Source organism: Antechinus flavipes, chromosome 2 (genome assembly GCF_016432865.1).
Source record: "Antechinus flavipes isolate AdamAnt ecotype Samford, QLD, Australia chromosome 2, AdamAnt_v2, whole genome shotgun sequence".
Lineage (NCBI taxonomy): Eukaryota > Metazoa > Chordata > Mammalia > Dasyuromorphia > Dasyuridae > Antechinus > Antechinus flavipes.
The window spans coordinates 437,088,456-437,111,861 of record NC_067399.1 but is presented as its reverse complement, the minus strand read 5'-3'; the positions used below and the strand labels follow the sequence as shown (position 1 = coordinate 437,111,861).

Sequence of the window (23,406 nt, the reverse complement as noted above, 5' to 3'; positions counted from 1 at the left end):
ACCCTGACACACTGTGAGCCTCGTCCCCCATGTCCTCAGACTTTGTGTCAATCTCTGCCTACCTACAGCCTCTCGCCTTTGGGCACTCTCTCTCCGACTGGAGAGGAGAACCAGGGTGAGCCCATGGCCAACTGCTTCTCAATCCTCCTCCTCAGGCGAATCCTGAAGTACTAATCATGGTTCACATTTCCACCCCTTCCAGAAATTCTTTTATAACTGGCTGCTCTGCTACTTGTTAGTCCTGAGGAGGGAAGCCATAAACAATGAATTCCCAAAGCAAACAGATTTATCTTCTCTGGTTTCAGTGCTGTTTGGCCAACAGCAAATCTCCTATTCTGGAATATGGTAGGATAGAAAAAAGCAAAGAGGTGGGGCCTGTCCTTCATAATGGACTTTATCATTATATGCACCAAAAGTTGGTTTTGAGGACATAAATTTCCAGTGTTTAAAATTCTAGGCTCATCTATTCCTGAGCAAATTACCTGAGGTAGAAGACTAAGGTGGATGGAAGGGAGAGCAGCAAGTGGACTTTCCTCCCTTTGCTCCATTACCCTCAGCCTTCCTTCTCATACCGCTCAACATGACTAGAGCTCTGCAGTGACCATGGTCACTGCCCCCACTCCTACCTTTTATCACAGGCAGTGAGGCTGGTGGGTGGGAAGTGCTGGCCCTTGTTTCCCAGGCCACTTATTCATCTGTCAAATCAGGACAGTGATACCTGAAGCAGACAATGTGAAGCACTCTGACTGAAGGCACCATGCAAGGCACACATGTACACAGAGCATATGCCCATATATTTTAATGCGTGGGTTCCATCATTGTTATTGTGTTTTTTTTAAGAGAATTTAGCTGAATATAATAAAGCTGAAAGTTTTTCCTTGATTTCTAGACTCATGGCTGTGGTTTTTTAAAAGTGCTTTGCTGGAAGTAGGAAGGAAAAGAGGGCCAAAAGTAGACAGGGATGAGAACAAAAACATTTTCTTGGTGAATCCTTTTGGGCCTGGGTTAAGATCCCTCCTTCTGTATTGTATATTAATTTGACTGGTGGTTTTGTTGGCTCACATTAAGTTTATCATAAATATTTTAAAAAGTGCTTTAGTCTGGCAACTCCTTTAGACTATAAAATGAAGAAGAGCAGGTGCTCAGCATTAGTAGAGAGCATTTTTTAACCAGGAAGGCCCTAAAACAGGTGTAGATAAACAATAAACCAATCAAGAACACTAAGAAGCTGCATCTGGCCCGTGGCCGTAGTTTGAGGACCCCTGCTCTAAGCAGTCACCAGCTAGATCTTGACAATCACAACGATTCTATCATGACTTCTTTTAGAAGGCCTGTGGATCAGGTACACTGGTTCCTAGGGACTTAACTTTCCAGGGTTAACTACATCAATCAAAAGGGAAAAATCAAGATCAAAGGGATTTATTATCATAACCATATGTTAGACAGCAACATCCAAGGTCTAAATTTAGGAGGAATTTCACTCACAATTTTAGCCAATGGGTACCAGTGTTATTGATTGTGCTGTGTAGCAATCATTTCTTTCTTGATTATCCCCTTCATTGAAGCCATCAATTCCCTTCTAGAACTTATTGTCACCTTCATCAGTCTGATCCCACATCCAAATGGAATGGTGAGACTACAGGGATAAGGAGCTTAAACATGGAATGAACATCTCTCCACTGAGGACTGGGACCATGTCTTTCTTCATCTTTATTAGTTCCTAGTACCTCATACATACTAGGTGTATAATGAATATTTGTTGAGTTGAATTCTAGAGTCTTTTAGGACAGCTTTTCTTCTAACTATACCCTATAACATATTGCAGATAGGACAAACATAGCCTTGGTTATCCTCTGCTTTGGAAAACAGAGAAACTGCCACACTGTTTCTTGATTCTGGGTGGACTGCCAGAAAGGCAGAAGACTATGGATACCATATGTATGGTATCCAAATGGATACCAAAAATGGAAACTGGTTAAAGCTATTTTAATAATCACTAATAGTCACAGTGTTTCAAAGTTTACAAAACACTTTACTTATATAATCTCATTGAATCTTAATAATTCTATGAAGATGCTATTGGGCCCATTGTACAGATGAAAAATCTAAGGTTTCATGAGTGGATCACATAACTAATATATGTGTCTAACTTAGATGCCTACACATACCTAAAATCCTTTAAAAAAAATCTGGATCTTTTAGATTCAATTTTAGATATAATAAAGGCAGAAATGGATATATTATCATCCACATGGCAGCTTTTGCAAGAAGAATATCAGAAGTACAATTTCCACGATAATTGAGCAAGTTCCCTTACTTGTCTTATTATAAAAGAACTATTACATTTCAGGGAACTGAATTCATACAACCTATATCTATGAACAATCATTTGAAACTAAAAAAGACCGTAGGAAGATTTCTTACTAATGTTTGAATGGCAATCTGGTGTAATGGAAAGAGCAAGAGATGTATAGTCAGGAAACATGGTTTAAGTCCTGGCTCTGATATTTACTGTGTTCCTGGCAATATCACAATTTTTCTGCCTGTTTTTTCAGCTGTAAAATGGGAACGATGATTCTTATATTCCTGTTTTATGGGATGATTATGGGGGAATTGCTGTATAAATTTATGTTGGGAAAATGGAGTTATTTTATCAGTACCCGACTTATTCTTAGAGCATAATTGTCCAAATTTTTACCTTGATTAATGCTATAAGTACAATATCTCCCAGATTGCCACAAGTTGTATTCTGCCTCATCTTCAGAAATAGAAATCCTATATATGCCAATGACCAGAGATCAATCACATTAAATTATATGACCTTGATGGAGTCCTGGCTGACATACTTTTGTGGAATGTGTGTAATGACAAAAACTGCCACTTCTCTAGTACCCCTAATACATGCATAATCTATAAAGAATTTTAAGGTTTACAAAACACTGTTCTTTTTCTCACCTGTCTTCTGCTGGGAGGTATTGTCATAGGCTTCTGCCCAGTCAATTCTATATAATCTCCCACTCTGTTCCCCTGTTCTGATTCCAAAGCCACAAAGCAGTAGCTTTTCTCCTTAAGAGGGAAGCCCTTTACTCATTTGTGCCTCTGATTTCATATTCTCTTTTCTCCTCTGGGAGTTTGTCCCATTCATCTTCTGACTTCCTCCTAGAATCTTCAATTTTTCCTTGTCCATTACTTCCTTTCCCTGGTGACTGTGTATATCCTTCCTCTTGAAGCCAAATTCCTAGGGAAAAAAACTGTATATTTGTTGCCTCCAATTCTTTACTTTCTATTTCTCAAGTGTTTGCCACCTGTTTCTAACCCTATCATGTGACTACATTTATTTTCTCTCTGAGGTCATCAATGATTTCATAACTGCCAAACCTAGTCCTTTTTCCTGTCCTCATCCTTCTAGACTACTCTGTAGCTTCTAACTCCTGACCACTCAACTTCTATAGCCTAATTATGACTCCACCCCCTTTGCCTTCACAACACAGCTCTCCTGGGATGCTCTGGTCTGATCACATCTTCTTGGTTTCCTAAGAGTGGATGTTTCCCGAGGCTCTGCCTTAGCTATGCCATTCTTTGCTCTTTGGATGATATCATTAGGTTCCAGGAGTTTAATTATCATTATCTAATAATAATGATACTCTAGTAATCATTATCTAATCCTAGCACTTCTCCTGAGCTCCAGTCTCGAACTACTGTCCACCTGGATGTCCTATGGACATCTCAAATGCAACACATCCCAAAACAGCCTATAATCTTTCCCTTTAAATCCACCTCTCCTCTTAGCCTCTATTTCTTTGGCAGATAGCACCACTCTTCCACTTGCCCAGGATCTCAACTTTGGGGGCTTTCTTGATGCTCTTTCCTCACAGAGTCAATCAGCTGCCAAGTCTTACTGACCCTCCCTCCATAAAATCTCTTGTTTCAGTCTCTTCTTTTCCACTTCTAGGCTTTCCTTCAGGCTCTCATTCTATCAAGCCTGCACTATTGCCACAGGCTCTTAATGAACTCCCTGCCTCCAATCTTTCCCCTTTGTTAAGGACAGGGCTAAAGATGCCATAGCCCTCCCAAGAAGCTCCAACAAATCCTTAGTGGTACTAGAATAAAACTCAAACTATATATACATTCACATTTTTAGCATTTATCTTCTAGCTCTAAACTACCTTCTCTATAGATGTATGATTTCTCACGTACCCAATTACCTAGACTCAAAGTAAATGTCTGCGGAGCTATATCGTTAAATGGAGATACACAATTCTGTAAGATGGGCAATGCCAATATTATCACCCAGTTTGACAGTTCAGGAATCTGAGACTAAAGGAAAAGTGACTTGCCTTTTATTACAAATCCAGGCTTTTTCAGTACCCTGTGACATCTTATACTGTGCTATAACAGGTTGTTAAAGTCAAAAAGTTGTTAAAATGGACAGGAAGGGATTTAAGACCGGGATGCCTCCACATTCTACAGCTGGATTGTTACTTCCCTTTTAGATTTACTCGTAAATATCTGTGGGAGCCCCATCTATTAACTCCCCTAAGAAGAACCTCCAGCCAAAGAAATCTGTGGAGTTGTAAGCTTTCCTAGGTCGAAGAGCAGGTCCCCCAGGGAGCTCACTCTCCAGAACAGAGGCAATTTCCTCCAGATGGAATCTGTGGTATATACGCACAATTTCACAGGACCCACCTCTTGGACATGACAGCACAAAATTCACTTCTCCCTCAAAGTCTGTCTGTCTCACTGCCATTTCAATCTTCACTGCCTCAAAGTCAGGGGGATGCCCTGAGCCCTTCAGGTCCTGAGGGGCTTCGAAACTTCTAGCTGGGATCTTGCTGCATAGAGCTGAATGAATTCTTGTCTAGGAAGAAAGTTGCTCTGTTCCTCCTCTTCTTGCACCAATGTGACACAGAGATCTGAAGGGCCTTTTCTTTACTAAGGAATGCTCTGGACACCTTGCATTTCAAGATCTGAAAATATTCAGTAGGGCTTCAGGCAGCTAACTACAAGTCACCTAGGGGCTTCCATCTGGGGCTGAAGTGAATACAGAGTTCTCCTACCTGGAGGAAGATGTAGCTTGTAAAGAACTTTAAGCTTCTCTGTTAGGTCCCCATGATACATTCCACCTATTTAGAAAAGGAAAGTAATTTTATCTGGATTCATTCACAGAGATATCATCACACAGAATTCAGAAAAGCACAACAGGGTGCAGCTATTACTTCAAAGAAGTGTGTCTAGTGGCAGGACTTTTTGTCCCTACCCTATGAATTATTCAGAAAATAACATGGGACAATATTGCTTTGTCCCCTACCAGCTCCTGTTAAGATTTAACTGGCTTCCATGTCTAAAGCTTTGGGCTTTTTGAAAGATTAATAATTACTTAAGTACAAGGTGGAAGTCTTATTAGCATTATTACCACACTCTCACCAGTCTTGAATTAAGAACCCTGGGGGAATGTGTAGTGAAGAACCCAGTTTCTATTCCTAGTAATTGTTACTAACTCACCAATTCCCTTTTCTGGGCTTTATTTTCAGCCATATGAGAAATCTGAATAAGATAAGGGTTCTTACCAGCTTTGTGATTTATTATGCAATATTAACAAATTTGGGAAAGCAAATAAGCCCTAAAGACACTTACTCATCCCAGTCACAAATTCCTTGAAGTTAATGAGAGAGTCTTTGTTTTCATCTAGAAGTCTGAACATCCGTCCAGCTAGCACTGAAGTGTGAGAGCCACAGGTCCAAGGAGTCAAGCTGATAAAGAGTTCCCTGAATTGGTTTCCATCGATTCTGTACTGCTCCAGATAAGGGAGGCTCTGGTCCCGGTGAATGGCTACCATGCGGTTATTGCCCCAGTAACAGCTCATTAAGTATTTGGCCTACAAGTGGAAGGAGTGGTTTGCTGAACTGAAATCTTCATATTGTTTCTAGAGCATAGATTCTTAAACTTTTTTATATCATGAACCCCTCTGGTAGTCTAGTAAAATCTACAAACCCATTCTTAAAAATTTCTAAATATATAAACTAAAATATACAAAATTACAAAGAAAACCAATTATATGGAAATATAGTTATCTATTTATCTAAAACCCCCAAGTTCATAGACCCCATCTAGGGAAAAAGGTATTAAAGCTAATTTCCATTCTTCTTTACCCTGCTATTGTCTTATTATAGTTATTTTTGTCTTGCTGTAGGTTGAGAATTAAAAGAAAGCAGCAGGAATAAGGAGGTAGGAAAGCAGCTCAGGAATTATAAAAGTTTATCATGTATAGCTCATATATAACTGATGAAAGCTGAAAGTAGAAAGATGTGACATAAGTGGATCCAGGGCATATGATGACCAGAGGAATACCTTATGAAAATCTCTCTTTTAGCAGGAGGCCTCTTGGCTGTTCTACTTTAGGAAAGTAGATTTGATGAAGAAAACCAAAATTACTTTTAGAGTCAGAGTCAGAATCAACAAAGATGAAATATGCAATGTCCATTCTAGAATCCTACCTTAAACACCATATAAAGCTCTTCTAACTCTTCCATGGAAAAGCCAATATCACTAGATATAGCTCGGACCTTGGGATAAAGAAGAAAACATATTTATTTAACTTAAAGTAGGCAGAATCATATGGTTCTATGATGATAAAAATGAAAATGTTTTAGAAAACATAAAACATTTTCATTCCCAAATGTGAGTATAATGTAAGAAGAATATGTGTGTGTGTGTGTGTGTAGAAAAGACAAATGTGGATTAATCTCTGCTTAGGAAATCTGAATATATGGCAGCATCAAATAAAACAAACCTCTGCAATGGATCTGCACATCAAAGTATGGTAAATACAACAAAAATGACTAGAATTTCAAGAAGGGGAGGTTGGGTCTCCAAAGCTAACAAAGCAATATACCCAACTTTTAAAATGGAATTTCCTAATTCTTCCCATGTTATCTCCAAGAGTGAAAAAGTGTGAGGTAATGAAATAAACTGGAGAGACATGAATCATTAACTACTCATAGAACCTCACCATAGTATGTATAGAGAACAGGTAGTGTCTTCTGCTGCCCTCAAGCACAAAGAAGAATAACCAGAAGACTACAAGTACTTGTCACAGATAGGAAATCCTAGACCTACAATATTTCTTTCAGAAGGAAGAGAAACATATATACTTGCCCACCCCAACAGAATGGTATTCTCAGAATGGCAAACTCAAATTTATTGCTTTGTGAAGAGGAGTAATCATTTCTGATCTTAGTTCAGCAACTACAGTCATTTGAAAACTCCAATAATTGACCAAATCATAATGCTGAGAATTAATCAGAGCTAAATCATAAGTGGTACTTTCAGTGCTCAGCAGTTCTCTCTATTGAATAGAAAATGATCTAGGAAACTCCTAGAAAGGTAGAAGTCCTAAAAACAACATCAGCAAGGGTGTGCTGATATCCTGATGAAAGCTTCTGGATCAAATTGGAGGTTTTACATACCACACTCCTTTTTGCTGTGTCTTCCAAGGACTGAATGACTTTAAGTCTTTGCTTAAACCGCATTTGTTCAATATCCTCTCCTCTTAAACTGCTAAATTTCTAGAAAAGTAAAAAAAGATCAGTTAAATAGCCTCAGATAAAGGCATGTCAGCATATACCAACATCTAAGTCAGTTAATCAGGATGTATGTACAATTGTTAAAGAAAATCAAATCTAGTGTGATTCCTGACCTCATAGGATGTTTTCAAGAGTTCAAAAATATCAATCTCAGGAGGAGGCTCATCTCCACTGGTGAGTAAGGCATGTAGGTGTGGGATAGGTGGAGAAACACTTTGTTTATTCACCACATTATCCAGGTATCTGTGATTATAAAGGGAGAAAAAATTCTGTAGTTTAGAAAACAATAAATAAGAATAAGAAATAGGCAAAAATCAAATGGAAGAAGCTCCTTGAGGGGCCTGTCTTTGACTACTCACTTATTTTTCATATATGCTTATATAAATGTAAATGTCTTATGTTTAAGTAGACTACTGGGAACCCTTCTCTGGCTTGGAGATATCTACCTTCTAAATCAGAGAATTCCAATGCTTCATGACATTCTTAGAAATTTAAGTTGCAACAAATAGTCTGTAACTCTAGTTTAGCTACATTTGCCCTATGAGGAAATCTGTAAGCCTGATTTTCTTTTTAAAATCTTTGGTTCAAGAAACTCTGGCTGCTTTGTCTCTATGATGACAAAGGTAAGGATAAGATACACAAACTTGAATAGAGGCCACCTATATCCACTGAAATTGGAAGCAAAAAACAATACAGAAGTGAATCGCCACTTTAAGGCCATAGCAAAACTCAAGATTGGTTGCTGGCAGACAGCGATACATATTGCTGAATGCAGTTGGAGTTAGTCACACAACTCTGCTGACTGAATCTACTATAAACTTATGTTATTTAATCTTAATTAGCTCCTCACTGCAGCAAAGCCATTTTTTACTTCTCCCAAATTGAGTGTTTATTCTATTCTCAAAAAGTAACTGTCCTATACTCTTTTTTTCTCCCCTCAAATCTCATACTTGGGGCCTGGCCTCCTACTTCATCGAGAAAGAAGTCTTTTGCCATCAGTATCCTCTTCTTTCATTGACTCCACCTCCTTGCCACAATCTTCTATTCTCTTCTTCCCCTTGTTTCAATTTCTAATAAAGAGGCCCTCCCCCCCACTTTTTTTTTTTTACTAAGATCATTATCTTTATACATACTCTTAATTTCTTCTTTTCCTTCCTTCATCAGCAGATTGCCCCTATCTTGTCCCATTTTTCAATCTTCCCCCATCTCCTAGTTTCTTTTCTATTATTTACAAGCATATCCATATGCCTCTTCTTAAAAACAAAACCAAATCCGTTTGACCCTTTCATCCTCTTAGGCTTTATTCATTGCCAATGAACTGGAAAAATTATCAATATTCCTTGCTTCTACTTCTGTTACTCCCATTCACTTTTTAAGTCACTGCAATCTGGTTTTCAACATCACCTTTCAAACGACCCCACTATCTCCAAAATTACCAAGGATTTCTTAATTGCAAAATCAGATGGAAATCTTCTCGATTCTCATCCCACTTGACCTCTTTGTGGCATTTGACACTGTTGGCCCCCTCCTTCTTCTGGAAAGTATCCCTTTCCTGAGTTATCATGATGCTGCTTTTTTGGCTTTTCTTCACTTTGCTGTCACAGAGATGTTCCTAAAGCACAGGTCTGACCAGGTCACTTTTGTCTTGTATATAAACTCCAGGATCAAATATATAATCCTCTTGTGGCTTTTAAAGTTCTTAATAATCTACTTTCTTTTTGCATTTCTAGCCGCTATATGCTTTCCTCTCCTGCTGCACAGGTTTTCCTGCTGTTCCTCACATATAACATTTCACCCCCCTGACTCAACATTGGCCATTGCTCATACCTAGAATGTTCTCTTTCCTTACCTCTATTTCCTGGCTTTCTTCAAGCCTCAAATCAAATCTCATCTTCTGCAGGAGACTTGCAGTTTCCTCCTATCTCTCTAACTGCTAGCATCTTCTTCTGAGCTTACCTTCCATTTATATATAGATCTTGCACATACAATTTTTTTTGCATGTTTTCTCTTCCATTTGAGATTCTTGAAGGGAGAGATTATATTTTTGCCCTTTTTTGTATCCCCAGTATATAGTGTAGTGAATGGCACATATTAAATGCTTACTAAATGCTTGTTGATTGACTTGTCTGCTTATTTTCAGATTCCTTTGCTGAGTGAAATTACCATTCACATCCTGCCCCCTAACTGTGGCTGCGGATTAAGAATCTACCTTGGTACCTTGGGACTTCTCTCTACATATATTCTTTGTCACCCCACCAGTTCTCATGGATTTTTTTTTTTTCTGCTGAGGCAATTGGGATTAAGTTAACTAGTCACACAGTTAAGAAGTGTTAAGTGTCTGAGGTCATATTTGAACTCAGGTCTTTCTGACTTCAGGGCTGGTGCTCTATCCACTGTGCCACCTAGCTGCCCCAATTCTCATGGATTTAATACCATTTCTATATATTCTGGATGTATATATTCAACCCTAATCTCATTCCTGAGGCCTATTAGATGTTCAACTGGATGTCTCAGAGTCATCCCAAATTCATTATGTCTAAAACATGACGTTATCTTTCCTCTAAATTCATCCCTTTTTCAAATTATCCCATTACTATCAAGGCCACTATCATCCTTCCATTCACCCAGGGAAACAACCTCATTGTTATCTTCATTCTTTCTTACTCCATATATCTTCTCCCCTCTTTCCCCTGCCCCCAGAGCTGCTTCACTTAGGAAATGGGCAGTCAAACTTGAATAGTACCTAGAAAAGAAGGGTGGCTGGTGCTCTGTAACTCTCCTCTCTGTTTCCTACTGATCATCTAATACATCAGGTTGTCAAGGTTCTCCAAAAACTGATACTATCCTACTTTTCTACTCTTGTGTCTTATTTCCCCCTACACATCTAATTACTACTAGTGCCATCTAATTACTACTAGTAATTATTCTCTGCCCTCATTTCCCCAACAAGCTTATCTTCTTCTCATTGTCCTTGCTATTCCTCATGCTTGGAATGTCCTCCATCTCCCTGTGCAACTGTTAAGTCCCTATCCATCCTTTAAACTTAAATTCTATGTTCTCCAGGAAAACTTCCTTGGTTTCTCCCATCTGTAATGCTTTCCCCTTTTGATCTTATATAGCATTTTATCTACACTTCCTTTATGTATTTGTTATTTATATTTGCGTCTTGACCCCTCCACTAGACTGTCAGCATCATGAAAGCTGGGATTATGCATTTCCTAAGTCCTACATCCTTACTACTGCCTGGTTTGTGGGCAGTAGTCCAACAGATAATTAATTAGCATTTGCTGAATGAATAACGAGGCTGGGCAAAGCTGCCCTATTCCCTAAAAGGACCTATTCTTGCCTGAATGGTTACAGCAACCCTAAGGTATCAGAAAACAACTTAAAGAACCACAAAATGTTACAGATGAAAGAGAGGTTAGAGATCATCGAGTTCAGCCTCCTTAGTTTTGTCTTGTCATTAAGAAGTTATCATGGTATCATTATTTAGAAGGATCAGAGAATAAGACATATCAAAACATGGCCATGCCTGAAGCTGTGCCCTCTCACAGCTCAGCATAGCTATGAGAAGGCCAGCAGGCTGCCCAAGAAGGAGGGGCTGGGCAAAAGGCAGGAGAACCATGAATCACCTGCCCAGAACTGTCATGGCTTCACCTTCATCGCTGCAATTCAACAGCTGTTCCATGTTGGCATCCAGGATGGCCAAGGAGACTTGCAAAATAAGCTTGATCCCCTCATAGAAGAAACAGTCAACAATGACCACAGCACTTTCAAAAGGCATGACACTGAGGAAGAGAGTAAGAAACCAGGAGAGGGAGATAGTGGAAATAACACCTAGGTCCTGCATCTTCTCAGAGAGCTGAGGCAAGAATTCCCTTGTGAGTTCCTCAAAGATGCCTTGGTCCACAAGTGCACCTGGAGGAAAAGAAAAGGAAGCTTATGGTGAGCCAGGGTAGCCTTCAGCTTCTCTGTAAATCTGGGTTAAGGATATTTTAATTCTGGAACAGATTTTTATAACCAAAATCATTTATAACATGATAATGAAATAAAAGCATCTAACAATTCCTATTTTTAAAAAATGGAATTTACATCTAACTATTTTCATCAACATGCTAACTATGGATACTGTGAGTAAAGGCGGCACTTTGTTAAATACTATGGAGAGGGAGTCTATCAGTGTCTTTTTTTGGTGACTCATTATAGTATAAAGCAGGAGTCCTCAAACTATGGCCTGTGGGCCAGATGCAGCAGCTGAGGACGATTATCCCCCTCACCCAGGACTATGAAGTTTCTTTATTTTAAGGCCCACAGAACAAAGTTTTTGTTTTTACTATAGTCTGGCCCTCCAACAGTCTGAGGGACAGTGAACTAACCCCCTATTTAAAAAGTTTGAGGACCCCTGGTATAAAGGAATTCATAGATTTTCAAGGGTCAGGCTAGTGGCTTTAAGCTTGGGTAGGTTTTATTATATGATAAAAGGTATGAGGATAAGTTTGATAACAAACTCTGTCCATTATCCAAGTGAAGTCTTTGAGAGTCATGGTTCAGTTAGTTTGAAAGAATTCAAAGAGATTCTCTTATTTTCACAAGACTTTATTGATACCATGGCTGAAGGATCAAATTCTGAGAGAGTGGCAATTAGAGAAAGTTTGGGAAAGTTTTATTTATTGAAAAATCTGAGGTTTCAGTTAGCAAACTAACAAACCTACATGTGGGAAACAAGGTACAGATAAGGGAGAAGCTAGAATATCTTTTCATTCAGATTAAGGAGACAGGATGTCTTTTAGCAAGGTATTGTTATTTAGGGAAAGAGACAGGTAAGAAGTCAAGATGGGATTTTTACAGGAGACAAACAGGGAACAAAACATTTCATTGCTCTACATTTCTTAGCTAGATATGTAGTTTTGAGTAGTCCCTGGACTTTGACCCATCACAAGGACTGGCTGAATTAAGTACAGAGAGGCTCATCTCTGTGGCATAAGACAGGTTATAAAGGAGTTAAGTTTTTCTACCACAGAAACTCCTCAAGGCTAAGTCCTAGAGGAGAACCCCCATGTTGGTAAAATCATAGCTCTTTAAATGACTACAATATGGATGGAGGTGATGGGAGTATGAAACTCTGTTCCCTTTTGATCTGTAAAATTAACATTCTGAAATAGTGTACCCTTTGATCTGTAAAGAAGGGAGATTTGAGTCTCATCCCCTCCTGGGAAGCATATCTCCCCAGACAAGTTCAGTGGCATCAGGAGACTGGGCCTTTTCTAAGGCAAATCACTCCCTTCCTTCCTCCCTCCCGCCTTTGGTAGCTGGATTCTCATTCAGGAAGTCTTAGAAGTGATTTCCATTCAATTGGAGATCTAGGTCTGGGGACTTTGGCTTTCTTTTCAACCTGAAACCTGAGCCTCAGATTTTCCTATTAAAGGATATTTCTAAACTCCTGATCTTTGCAGAAGTCTGAAATAGGGCATAGCTGCCTGCCAGGACTTCTGTCTGCTGAGAAGATATTCTCTTCTCAGTGCCAGACTCTATTTCCCTAATAGGACTTTGCTATTGAAGAAATCAGTTTTTCTAGCAAAGCTAACTTCTCATCCAACAATAAATTTCCATTTTTGCCAATTAATATTTCAGGTTCATGAATTCTTTCACGAATAACCTGTGCCGACCAAAAGGGGATTTTCACAGTTCTCTGACTGTCACTAAACCCCATTAGAGGAATGACTATAATAAGCCCCTCTGACATCTGTATAAGGCTTTGTGGTTTTCAATATTCTTTCTCTTCTGGGATCTTACCTAACCCTCACAATGAGCCCACGTGAAAAACAGGGCAGAGATTTCTATCCCCATTTGACAGATAAAAATACTGAGGTGAAAAAAGGTAAATAATTTATTAGTGATTAGTCAGAAAGTTTCAGAAGCAGGACTAGAATTCAGGTCTTCTAAGTCCTTTGACTTAGAAACAGATTTTTTATAACTACTTATAACATGTCTCTCAAAGTAATCTTTTTTGTGCTGACAGCATCTTTTATTTTAAAATACTTGTGTTTTAAAAAATACTTAGGTTTTTCTTATCATTCAATAACAATAACCCAGAATTCCAGGGATAGCTTTGGGCCAACTCACCTACCACCCTAGTGTTGTAGTAGTCGGGAAGCATCCGCTCGCAGAGTGCCACCAGCAGCCAAAAAGCCTCTTCCTCATTGCCGTACAAAAGCAGCACCGATGTCACAATGTTCATAGCCTATAAACCATCCCATTAGGACAGACACAAAAAGACACAGAGAACAAGCAGCGTTGGAAACTGGGAACTCCTATTTCAAGCCATTGGATGGATCAGTCCATTCACAGCATGTAAATCAAGGTCATTCTGCCTTGAGACCTGGCTCAGGATTGAATACAATGGGCACTTTATGTCGGGGAAGTGAATGAGAAACTTCTATTCTCTATGACTAAAGACAATTTACTTTGGGAAGGAGGCCCTAAAAAATGGGTGAAAGATATTACTTTAATGAGGGACAAAAGCAATCACTGGAATTTCTTTTTCTATTCCTTCTTTGTGTTGAGACATACCCAATCCTATCTAAATCTTGTCAAGGGGCTGCCTGCTTCCTAAGGATAGGGGCTCTTCCCTGGACTTTGGCATTAACTACATTATTGCTTTGGAGTTTGAGAGGCTGCAGGAGACTTTCTAGCTCTAGCCATCCCTTCTTAAGGGCTGTCAAACTGGTGGTGGCTCACCTGGCAGTATCCAATTGTTGGATTTCGGAAAGCATATGCTGTGAGCACCCGGCGAAGGGCAGCAATGCCCATTGCATTCTGGAAGGCTGGATGTTCAGGCATGGAACGATGTAGATCTCTCTCAATTTCCTCGGCGGCAAGACTTTGTTTGCCCATGGATTTCTCCACCAGCTCAGCATAGTATCCAGGGTGGGTCACCATTTCATTCCAGGCTCCTACAGTGGGAATACACATCACACTGTCTGACATTCTCAGAAGAGCTTCAAGACTAGGGGGGTTGATAAAATCCCTAGAGTTTACAGAAAATAAGACCCTGGGGGTCAATTCCAAGCAGTTCTGTTTCAGTCTGTAGCATCTTTCTTAGATTCCAGAATTCCAAGAGCTATTAAGACTCAAGTCATAAAGAGCAGTGGGCTATGCAGGTTCACCATATGCAATTGGTAGGTGAAGCTATCTTGTCTCTGCCAGCACACTCTATTCCCTACTCCAGTGGAGTTACCTTGTAGTGAAGAGTAGTTCTGACTTTAAGAACTCCCCAAAGAGAAGAAAACTCCAGCTGTGTGACAAGTGTGATGCAGGAGCTCACCTGAGAACAGGAGCCAGAGTTCTCCACGGAGGCTCTCAGGGATACCCTTTAAGACCAGCTCCCGGGTCTTTGCTGTCCGATACATGCACATGCCACGTCCATACTCAAAGAAGTGAATGTTCCAAGATTCTTCTTTCATCTTCTCTTTTGCCTTAGAAAAAAGATTGTTTGGAATTGTGGCCTCCAGAAGAGTTATGTGAACAGATCATGCCAAAGCAATATACAGAGAAAGTCTCTTTCATTGCTAAATAAATCATGAAACACTGACCACCTCTCTCAAACAGCCAGATCCTTACAGCCAAAAATATATGCACTTAGCAAGCTGAAAAGAGACATGGACTCCTTATGACTTAGAATGAATTAATGAGAAGTATAACAGCCTTAAGGCTCTTTTTGAATAATTTAAGTCAAATGCCATATTATGTCAATTGAAAAAAAACTCGTTTCCATTTGTTTCCCAGAGATTCTTTCTTCATTTCTCCAATAAGAAGACATGCCAATTCTGTCTAATTTGTAGTCTGATTTGGGGTAGGTACATCAGGGTGCTGAAAGTTTTGGTAGAAAAATGCTGATAGCACAGAAGAGAAGGCATCTACATGTGTGTCTGTGTCCAGTGATACTATGAGCCTCTTTCTCTCGAGAACCAAACAGTCCTTCAAATTAAAATCTCTTAATCACAAAAGAGAAAAAATCTTACCCCCTTTGGTCCAAGAACCTCTGTGGATGAGTTTTTTTGAAAAAGTTTGAGAAGTCCATGAGAAGCAGTTGGAGCCTCCTCCAAAAAGGAGGTCAGTTGACTGCTGAGAGTAGAGGATGGGCTGGCAGGCAGATCACTTTCCTGAGGAAAAGAAAGAGCAGGTTAAAAAGATATTTCAAATTATCTATTAGCCTGATTGTATTGGCTAGTCAAAAACTTCATTATCCAAGGGCCAGACATTAACAGATTATTATTTACTTTTCAAATCTTATTTTTTTATTCTGAAATCAAACATTTGAAAAAGGGCATTTCTATATATACAGAATCAAAAGAGAAGTCTCTCTATGCACCTACTAATCTATTTCAGTTTGCTATTTAAAAAATTACACAATTAATTATATATATTATTTTCTTATGAAAAATCCTTTTCTTTGAGCTTTACTGATTTTTGAAATGAAATTTTATTTTATTTTTAGATCCTCATTTTCTTCTCTCCCCTCCATTTAAGAAAACAAGGAAAAAAAACACTTGTTACAGAATATATAATCAAACAAAGCAAATTCCTCTTTTGATTATCCTCAATATCTCAGTCTTACAAATTGTCTCAGTTTATGGAGTTCTCTGTCAGGAGGTGAGTAGCATGTTTCACCTTGAGTTTCCTGGTTGGAAACTAAGTTTATCTTTGTACCTAAAAGTTTTATCTAAGTTTATCTAAGTACCTAAAAATTTCCAGGTTGTCTGTCTTTACAATATTGTTATCATATAACTTGTTCTCCTGCTTCTGTTTACTTCACTCTGAGTCCATCCATACAAGTCTGCCTATATTTCTCTGAAACCAACTTTAATAATATTTTTAATAGCCCTCTCTTTTAGGGAACATCATAATTGTTTACATTCCATTCCTCTTAATTCCCCTCCCCTACTGAAAGAAATAAAGATGATAACAAATTAGGGTATTCATGTTTATAGGGGCTATATTTCAAAATAGAAATCTCTTTCTGAACTACATGTCTATCATCTGTTAGGAGATAACAGCTGTTTTCTTTTTCATTGCTCTGAGACCTTCTTTGAAAGTTGTTTTTCTTCCCAAAGTTGTCATCTATGTGTAAATTATGCTTCTATTTCTTCTTACTTCACTATGTATCAATTCATAATAGCCACAATATTCTGAAATTGTCTCTTCTACCACTTCTTATAATATAGTGATATTCCATTCCATGCATGTACCATCAATTAGTTCATTCTCCAAATGTCTAATGTTTACAAGCAATCTAATGTGCTCTCATAGATGCTAGTTTTTTTCTTCCCCCCCTTGAATTCTCCCTTTTAAGATCACAAAGTTTGTTCTATGTTCAGCTATCTGTTTCATGATATCAATCTACCTCTTAACATCTTCTTCTTGTCCTCTATTATTTCCTTTACTTTCACATTTCTATACCAAATTCTTTGTGTCGGTGCTGCTTGCTCAAACTTCTTTAAGCCAGTTTCAGAAAGGTTTATATGATGTCTACTCCATATTTGCATATTCTTCTTAAGCATCTTCTTTCTCAAGAAAAACAACATGTTCCATCTCCCTTTCTCTTTCTGTTCTCCAAACTCTCAGAACAGGAACTCCCTCCCCTTTTTTCTTATTTAACTCCTGAATATCCTATAAAGACATTAAAATTCTGAAAGGATACTTGTTTCTGTCCCCTTAGAATGTTAGCATTATATCATCTTACAATTCTGTCCAAGTACTGAAATACACTTATCTTTTTAATTTTTTAAAATGGATTTATGTCTGTATCTCAAAGTTCTGACTCAGTTCTGGTTTTTCAGTTATTTATTTATTTATTAGTAGCTCTGATCTTTTCATCATAAATGCTTGAAAACCTTCTATTCCACTAAAGAGCCCTTTTTTTCCTGTATAGAATTATATTTAACTTTTCAGGGTGTATTGTTCTTAGTTGTAAATTGCCTTGTGCAATATTGTTTCCAGGTCTCCCTTTGCTTGCTATAGAAGCTTCCTGGTCTTGTGTGATCTTGATTGTGGTTCTTTAGCAGTTCAACTGCTTGCTTCTGGATGCTTGAAGTATTTTTTTCTTTGATGTAGGAGCACTGGATTTTGGCTATGATATTCCTGGAATTTTTCCTTTTTAGGAGTGACTGATGGATTCTTTCTATTATCACATTGTCACCAGGGTTTTAATATTTCTAAGTTTTCATTTTTGATTTCTTGGAATATAGTATACAAGATTTTCTTTTTTTTCATTGATCATGGCTTTCAGGAAATCCAAAGATTATTAGATTTAATTTAACCTGTTTACAGGACCATTGTTTTGGATGTTAGCTATCTTAACATTTTTATTTTTTCAATATTTTGATTTTGTCCTAATATTTCTTGTTCCTGCATGGAGTAATTAATTTGTTTTACTTTTTTGGTTTTCAGGAATTTCATGATTTCTTGGGCAGCATAATTGTCCTTCCAATTCTTTTTTTCACAAGTTTTTTATGTCCTTTTAAAAAATCTCTTATTTCATTTCTTTGAGATATTACATAGTCCTTGTGGAAAATCCATTTTTTAACCTTTGACTCAATGTCTACACATATACATATAGTTTTAAAAGCAACTTAATGATGGTATGATTTTTAAGGAGGGAAAACAGTGAAAAGTTCAACTTACCTTCTTCTCAAATGAAGAACAGTGAAAATAAGAACTTTATTCAGTAACTATAAAAAATTTTAAATACATGTCAAGTTTTCCTTTCATCTCACCTCCCCTCGTGCTGAATCTGTGACTCCAGCCTTTTCTCTGCTGCCTGCATGTGGCTTCTTAGCTGATGTTTTCTGAAGGAAGTCTGAGATTCTTTGGACCAAAAAATCTCGGTCTTTCAAATTGGCAAACAAGAAGGTCATTTTACTTTTGGTGCTAATAGATAATGGGCTCGGCAACACGCTGGAGCTGTCAGCTTTTTCAACCACTGTCACCTGCAAAAGAGAAGGTGTTTGCCCCATGATTTCCCCTTGAGCTACAACAGAAGCCAAACACACCCAAGAACTGTTGATGACATATGTACATAATTAGCAGTTCCAGAGTCTCTCTTTTTCTCAAAACAGAATGAATTTGAAAGCTATCTTCTGGCATGGAATTTTCCCTGAGAAGTACATGTTGAAGACTGTTTCAGAGGCAACAATAAGATGTTCCCACACTTTAAGAAACTAGATGGATCTTCATGCCATGTAGTTGTTATCCTTGCTAGGAATGTTTTCCATCCTTATTACTCTCTCTTAGAATTCCTTTAAGACTAAGCTCAAGTACTACCTTTTACAGGAGGCCTTGTCCTGTTCCCTCAGCTGCTAATTCCTTTCCCTTTAAGCTAACTTTCTAATATTTTTAGTATTTATTTTGATATCACTACATGAATATTGTATCTCTCACCAGAACACAAGTTTCTTGAAGCAGGAACTTTTTTTTCCTTTTCTTTTGTATTCCTAACACTTAGCATAATGCCTAGTATATAGAGAGTGCTTGCAAAAGAACCAAAGGATTCCCATGTCTAACTAGTGCATGTTTTAATCAGAATTTATTTTTCTTCTGCTACAAACTGAAATAAAAATCAAATAATAGTTAAGTCTTCTTGATGGTATTTACAAATAGTGCTTGAAGTAGGTAGGTAGCACAATGGATGGAGTGATAGGCCTGGAGTGAGAAAGGCATGAGCTCAAATCCAGCTGCAGACACTAGCTGTGTGACCCTAGCCAAGTCACTTAACTTAGCCCCAGTTTCCTCATTTAAAGGATGAGCTGGAGAAGGAAATGGTAAACCATTCTAGTATCTTTGCCAAGAAAATCCCAAAATAGATCCCAAAAGTTAGAAAACCTGAAATGACTAAACAACAACAAATGTATAGTTACTACAATATTTTACATTTAAATAGTAACTTGGAGTCAAGACTCTCCAAGTGTTTCCTATACAATTAACTACTTGCAAGTCTTGTTGGCAAGTCTCTACAATGAGAGGTACCATCCCAAATCTTGATCTGAAACTCTCAATCATTGTGATGTCCTAAAATAGAGCCCAGGACCCCAGGATTAGTTGGTGTGTCTCTTTTTTATGGTCTAATCCCTTCTGAGACACAGAATAGTTGTTCTTGTCCTTCACAATAGGTCCTCCTGAAAGTCATGGAATTATCACCCAATGAAAAAGAAAGTCTTTGGTATGCTGGAAGCTGCTGAAACTCATGACTTAAGTGTTGCTCCCTGGGGTATATCTCATACAGTATGGCTAACAGCAAACATTATATAGAAATAAAAGACTATCTCCTGCCATTTCCAAAGAAAGCTCTTTTAGAGTCTTCCCACTCCCCAATATGTTTTTTCTTTCATTTTCTTCCATAAATTTCCTAATGCTACCTAGAAATATAAAGGACAGTTATACCTAACTGCACTTAATAGATGAGACATAAAGAAATTAAATAATGGCCCAAGTAGTTAGTCAAAAAGAGAACTCAAGTCTTCCAATTCCAAAACAGAAGCTCTTAGTTCTTCCCATTATCTTGGCTGCCACCATAATGTGACGGCTGACCTTGAATATTAAAATTCAGACTGAAACAATACTTCACCTCTCTCAGTGGTATTATGAGATAACATGCCTCTTCTTCTTTACTGGCAAAGCAAATATAATTGTTGGAGATGAACATCTGGCCAGGGATATGCATCTTGTTGAATGGGGTCCACAAGGTACAGTCAGTGTGTCCATCTAGTCGTTCATCCTTTGGCAACCGGAAAGTTGCCCGGTAGCATTCATTTTTGGCTCTGGCATCTAGGTCTCTGAAGGCAGAAGAGAGAAACCAAAGTATATGAGCCAAGTATTAGCAATGATGTTACATTCAGTTGAAGTACTATTATCTAGTAAAAGCTATATTGTATCCATCTGTACCAGGGGGCAAGATGAACTGCCATCTGTTTGAATTGAACACAGTTCACATAAATGACAGATGGGCATAAAAATGAGAAGACTGGAATTTAATCTTATTCAAGCTGAAAAAGTAACTTTAAAAATTAACTTTTTTTTAGGATACCCATTTTCCTTGAGAATGAAGGAGGACCCCCTCTCCCCAATCCAAATTAAGATAATTAGCATATTTCTTTTGTCTTCCTTATAGTGTCTGAATTTTAGACATTTATGCTGGCAGATCAATATAAACAATCCTGTATGCCAAAGATTAGCTTTTTCCTAGAATTTAGAAGGCCCAAATTTTGACAAGTTCTTGTATTGTCATCATGTTCCAAACTGTGCAATAGGAGCACCTATTCCCTCAGATCTATAGCTCAATGAGGAGAAGTATGAGAAGGTGGCAAAACCTGAGCTTATATGGAGCTGTGCTTCAAGGTTGAGTGGTCCTCACTGGTAAATTAGTAAAGGCAAATTCATCTAACCCACCATATCTCTCTGGCCTCAAACCATGCACTACATTCCACCCATTTTGTCTAATGTGCCTGAAAGCCACACATAATGCTCCTTCTTTCTCTCCACCTTTCCACTTTTTGTTCTGTGAATAGTAATTAAATCAATCCTATTATTGCTTCTAGAAAGAGCATGACACTTTATGGCTCTGCTTGTTATCCCTGTAATTCTTGAGACTAAAGTTCCCTTCTCTGACCATCATTGCCTAATGTGTTATATTCCTCTGTAGGATACAAAGTTCTTGAAGGCAAGGACTGTCTCACATTTGTATTTATGTCCCCAGTGCCTAACACAGTATGTAACCCACAATGGGTAATCAATAAATGCTTTTTCATTCATTTATTCGACCACGCACAATTATAAACTGGACTAGAATTATGATTATATCGGACCTTCAACTCTCCAATTACCTTGCATCATTTATCTTTTTCTCTTAAGGGAAAAGAAACATACCTTTTTAAGGCTGAGATGTTTTTAAGAGGCCTGACAGGCTTGGGGAGGGATTTGTCCTCCAGGAAGCCTTCATTGTCCAGCAGCTGTCGCATGGCAATATTGGCCAATTGCTCCATAAGCTTGAAGGTCTCATTGATATTGAGGAACATGGAGAAGTACAGCTCCTTATCCCTGGTGTTAACTTTGATGCACTCAGGGAACAGCAGGGTAGCATTCTTCTCCAATTCAGTTACATCCACCCACTGGACCACCAGGGTTACTGAGAACCACCAAACAAAGAAACACCAATTCAAACAGCTTTGAGAGACAAAGTAAAAAATTCAATAGAGAAATAAGTGACAATGTGACTTAAGAATAGCTCACATTAAGGAGTCACTGAATGTGACTGAAGACCTGAGAGGGGAAGAATTTAAAATCTTTACTTTTGGGTGTGTGGATTCTTTTGGCTAGAGCAGCCTCCAGGATCACAACAACTTACCTTCTTTGCCCAAAAGGAAGGAGTAGAAACAAAGGTGGTTGACAGTAAGGTACAACCATCCCTGCCTGGGTACCCGTCCTTTCCAGTAACTACAGGAATAGTAATTGACCAGCTTTTCCACTTCAGGCATTCCAAACTGTTTCCGCATCTTTAGTTCTGCTTCTTTGAATTTTCCTGGATCCTCATCTCCCTGAGGCTGCAGGTTCTTGTTTTCTTCAGCAATGATACCCTGGAGTGAAGAAAAAAAGAGTAGAGATGAGAACTCCTAAGTAAAATGAATAAGGAAGAGTGCAAAAGGAACCATTTAAATTCCCAAAACAATAATGGCATTAAAAAAAGAAAATTAACACTAATGATTCAAGTTAAAGTCAATCCAGAGTTAACAGTCTTGAAAGCTGTTTGGAAGCCCAGAACACACATCTTTTTATTGTTACTAATGACATTAGGATCATCCTGCTGTCTCCTCCATTGCTCCCTATCTTCCATTTTTAAGAAGAAAAGGCAAAAGGGATAACCTATTAGAAGGATCTTCTCTGTTTCTCAATCTTCTTCTATCCCTGTGAATGAGTATTTCACAGAGTGTTTGGCTCACTTCTCTTTCTAAAGTCCCTACCTAAGTGATGTCATTAATTTCTATGGCTATTAATTATGTACATGATTCCAAAATCTTTATCTCCAGCTCTCTATTCTGAGCTCTAGACCCAGACTCAGACTGTCTATAGGGCCTATACACCTGGATAAACCACTAGTAGATCAAAATTGACAAGTTTAAAACTAAACTGGCAATCATTGGCTTTTCCTTGCAATTGACCCTTCACCTTAGCTACTGTTTTCAAAACTTTGGAGTAATATCTTTGACTCTTCCTTGTAGTTACTTATCAGAATCACTTAGTTACCAAATCCTACTGATTTCATTTCTCTACTTTATTCTATTCCCAATGTCATCAAGTTAGTACTGTTTCATTATTACCTGCCTGGTATTCTACTGCTCAAAAAAATCTTCTGTGTCTCTAACATCTATCAAATAAAGCTCAAGTTCCTTTGTTTTCAAGGTCCTTTATGTTTGGCAATGTCTAATCTCTCTTATTCCCCACTATATGCCCTATTTTCTACCCAAATTAAACTTTCTACATCCTTTGGACAAGCCCTCTACTTACCCACCTTCAAGCTCATGCTGTTTCCTATACCCGAAATGTCCTTTTCTTTTTGTTACCTACTGAATTCCTGGCTATCCTTTAAAATCCAAATCAAATGCCACATTCTCTCAGGAAACCTTCCCTGAACAGTCAGCAATGAAAATTTCCCCCTGACTATCACAAAACATTTCTGTACCTCTCTAATGTGCTTCTGCATTATTATACATTACAATTATCTAAGTATGTCACATCTTCTACCAGGCTTAAGTTCCATGACATCAGGGATTAT

The 23,406-nt window shown here is 38.2% G+C and overlaps 1 protein-coding gene across 3 annotated transcripts in view; it reads right to left on the bottom strand.

The window, feature by feature from the left end:
- Window positions 1–23,406, bottom strand: part of TBC1D9B (TBC1 domain family member 9B) — a 42,678-nt gene that overhangs the window by 7,172 nt on the left and 12,100 nt on the right. For all 3 annotated transcript variants that reach the window (XM_051979095.1, XM_051979096.1, XM_051979097.1), the window contains 14 exons: window positions 21,982–22,210; window positions 21,504–21,762; window positions 20,206–20,413; window positions 18,359–18,571; window positions 15,605–15,745; window positions 14,908–15,058; window positions 14,322–14,536; window positions 13,707–13,824; window positions 11,216–11,501; window positions 7,697–7,826; window positions 7,467–7,565; window positions 6,495–6,563; window positions 5,635–5,875; window positions 5,058–5,123 (listed from right to left, as the gene is read on the bottom strand). In XM_051979095.1, the coding sequence (XP_051835055.1) occupies window positions 5,058–5,123; window positions 5,635–5,875; window positions 6,495–6,563; window positions 7,467–7,565; window positions 7,697–7,826; window positions 11,216–11,501; window positions 13,707–13,824; window positions 14,322–14,536; window positions 14,908–15,058; window positions 15,605–15,745; window positions 18,359–18,571; window positions 20,206–20,413; window positions 21,504–21,762; window positions 21,982–22,210 (2,425 nt within the window). The remainder of the gene's footprint in view (window positions 1–5,057; window positions 5,124–5,634; window positions 5,876–6,494; window positions 6,564–7,466; window positions 7,566–7,696; window positions 7,827–11,215; window positions 11,502–13,706; window positions 13,825–14,321; window positions 14,537–14,907; window positions 15,059–15,604; window positions 15,746–18,358; window positions 18,572–20,205; window positions 20,414–21,503; window positions 21,763–21,981; window positions 22,211–23,406) is intronic.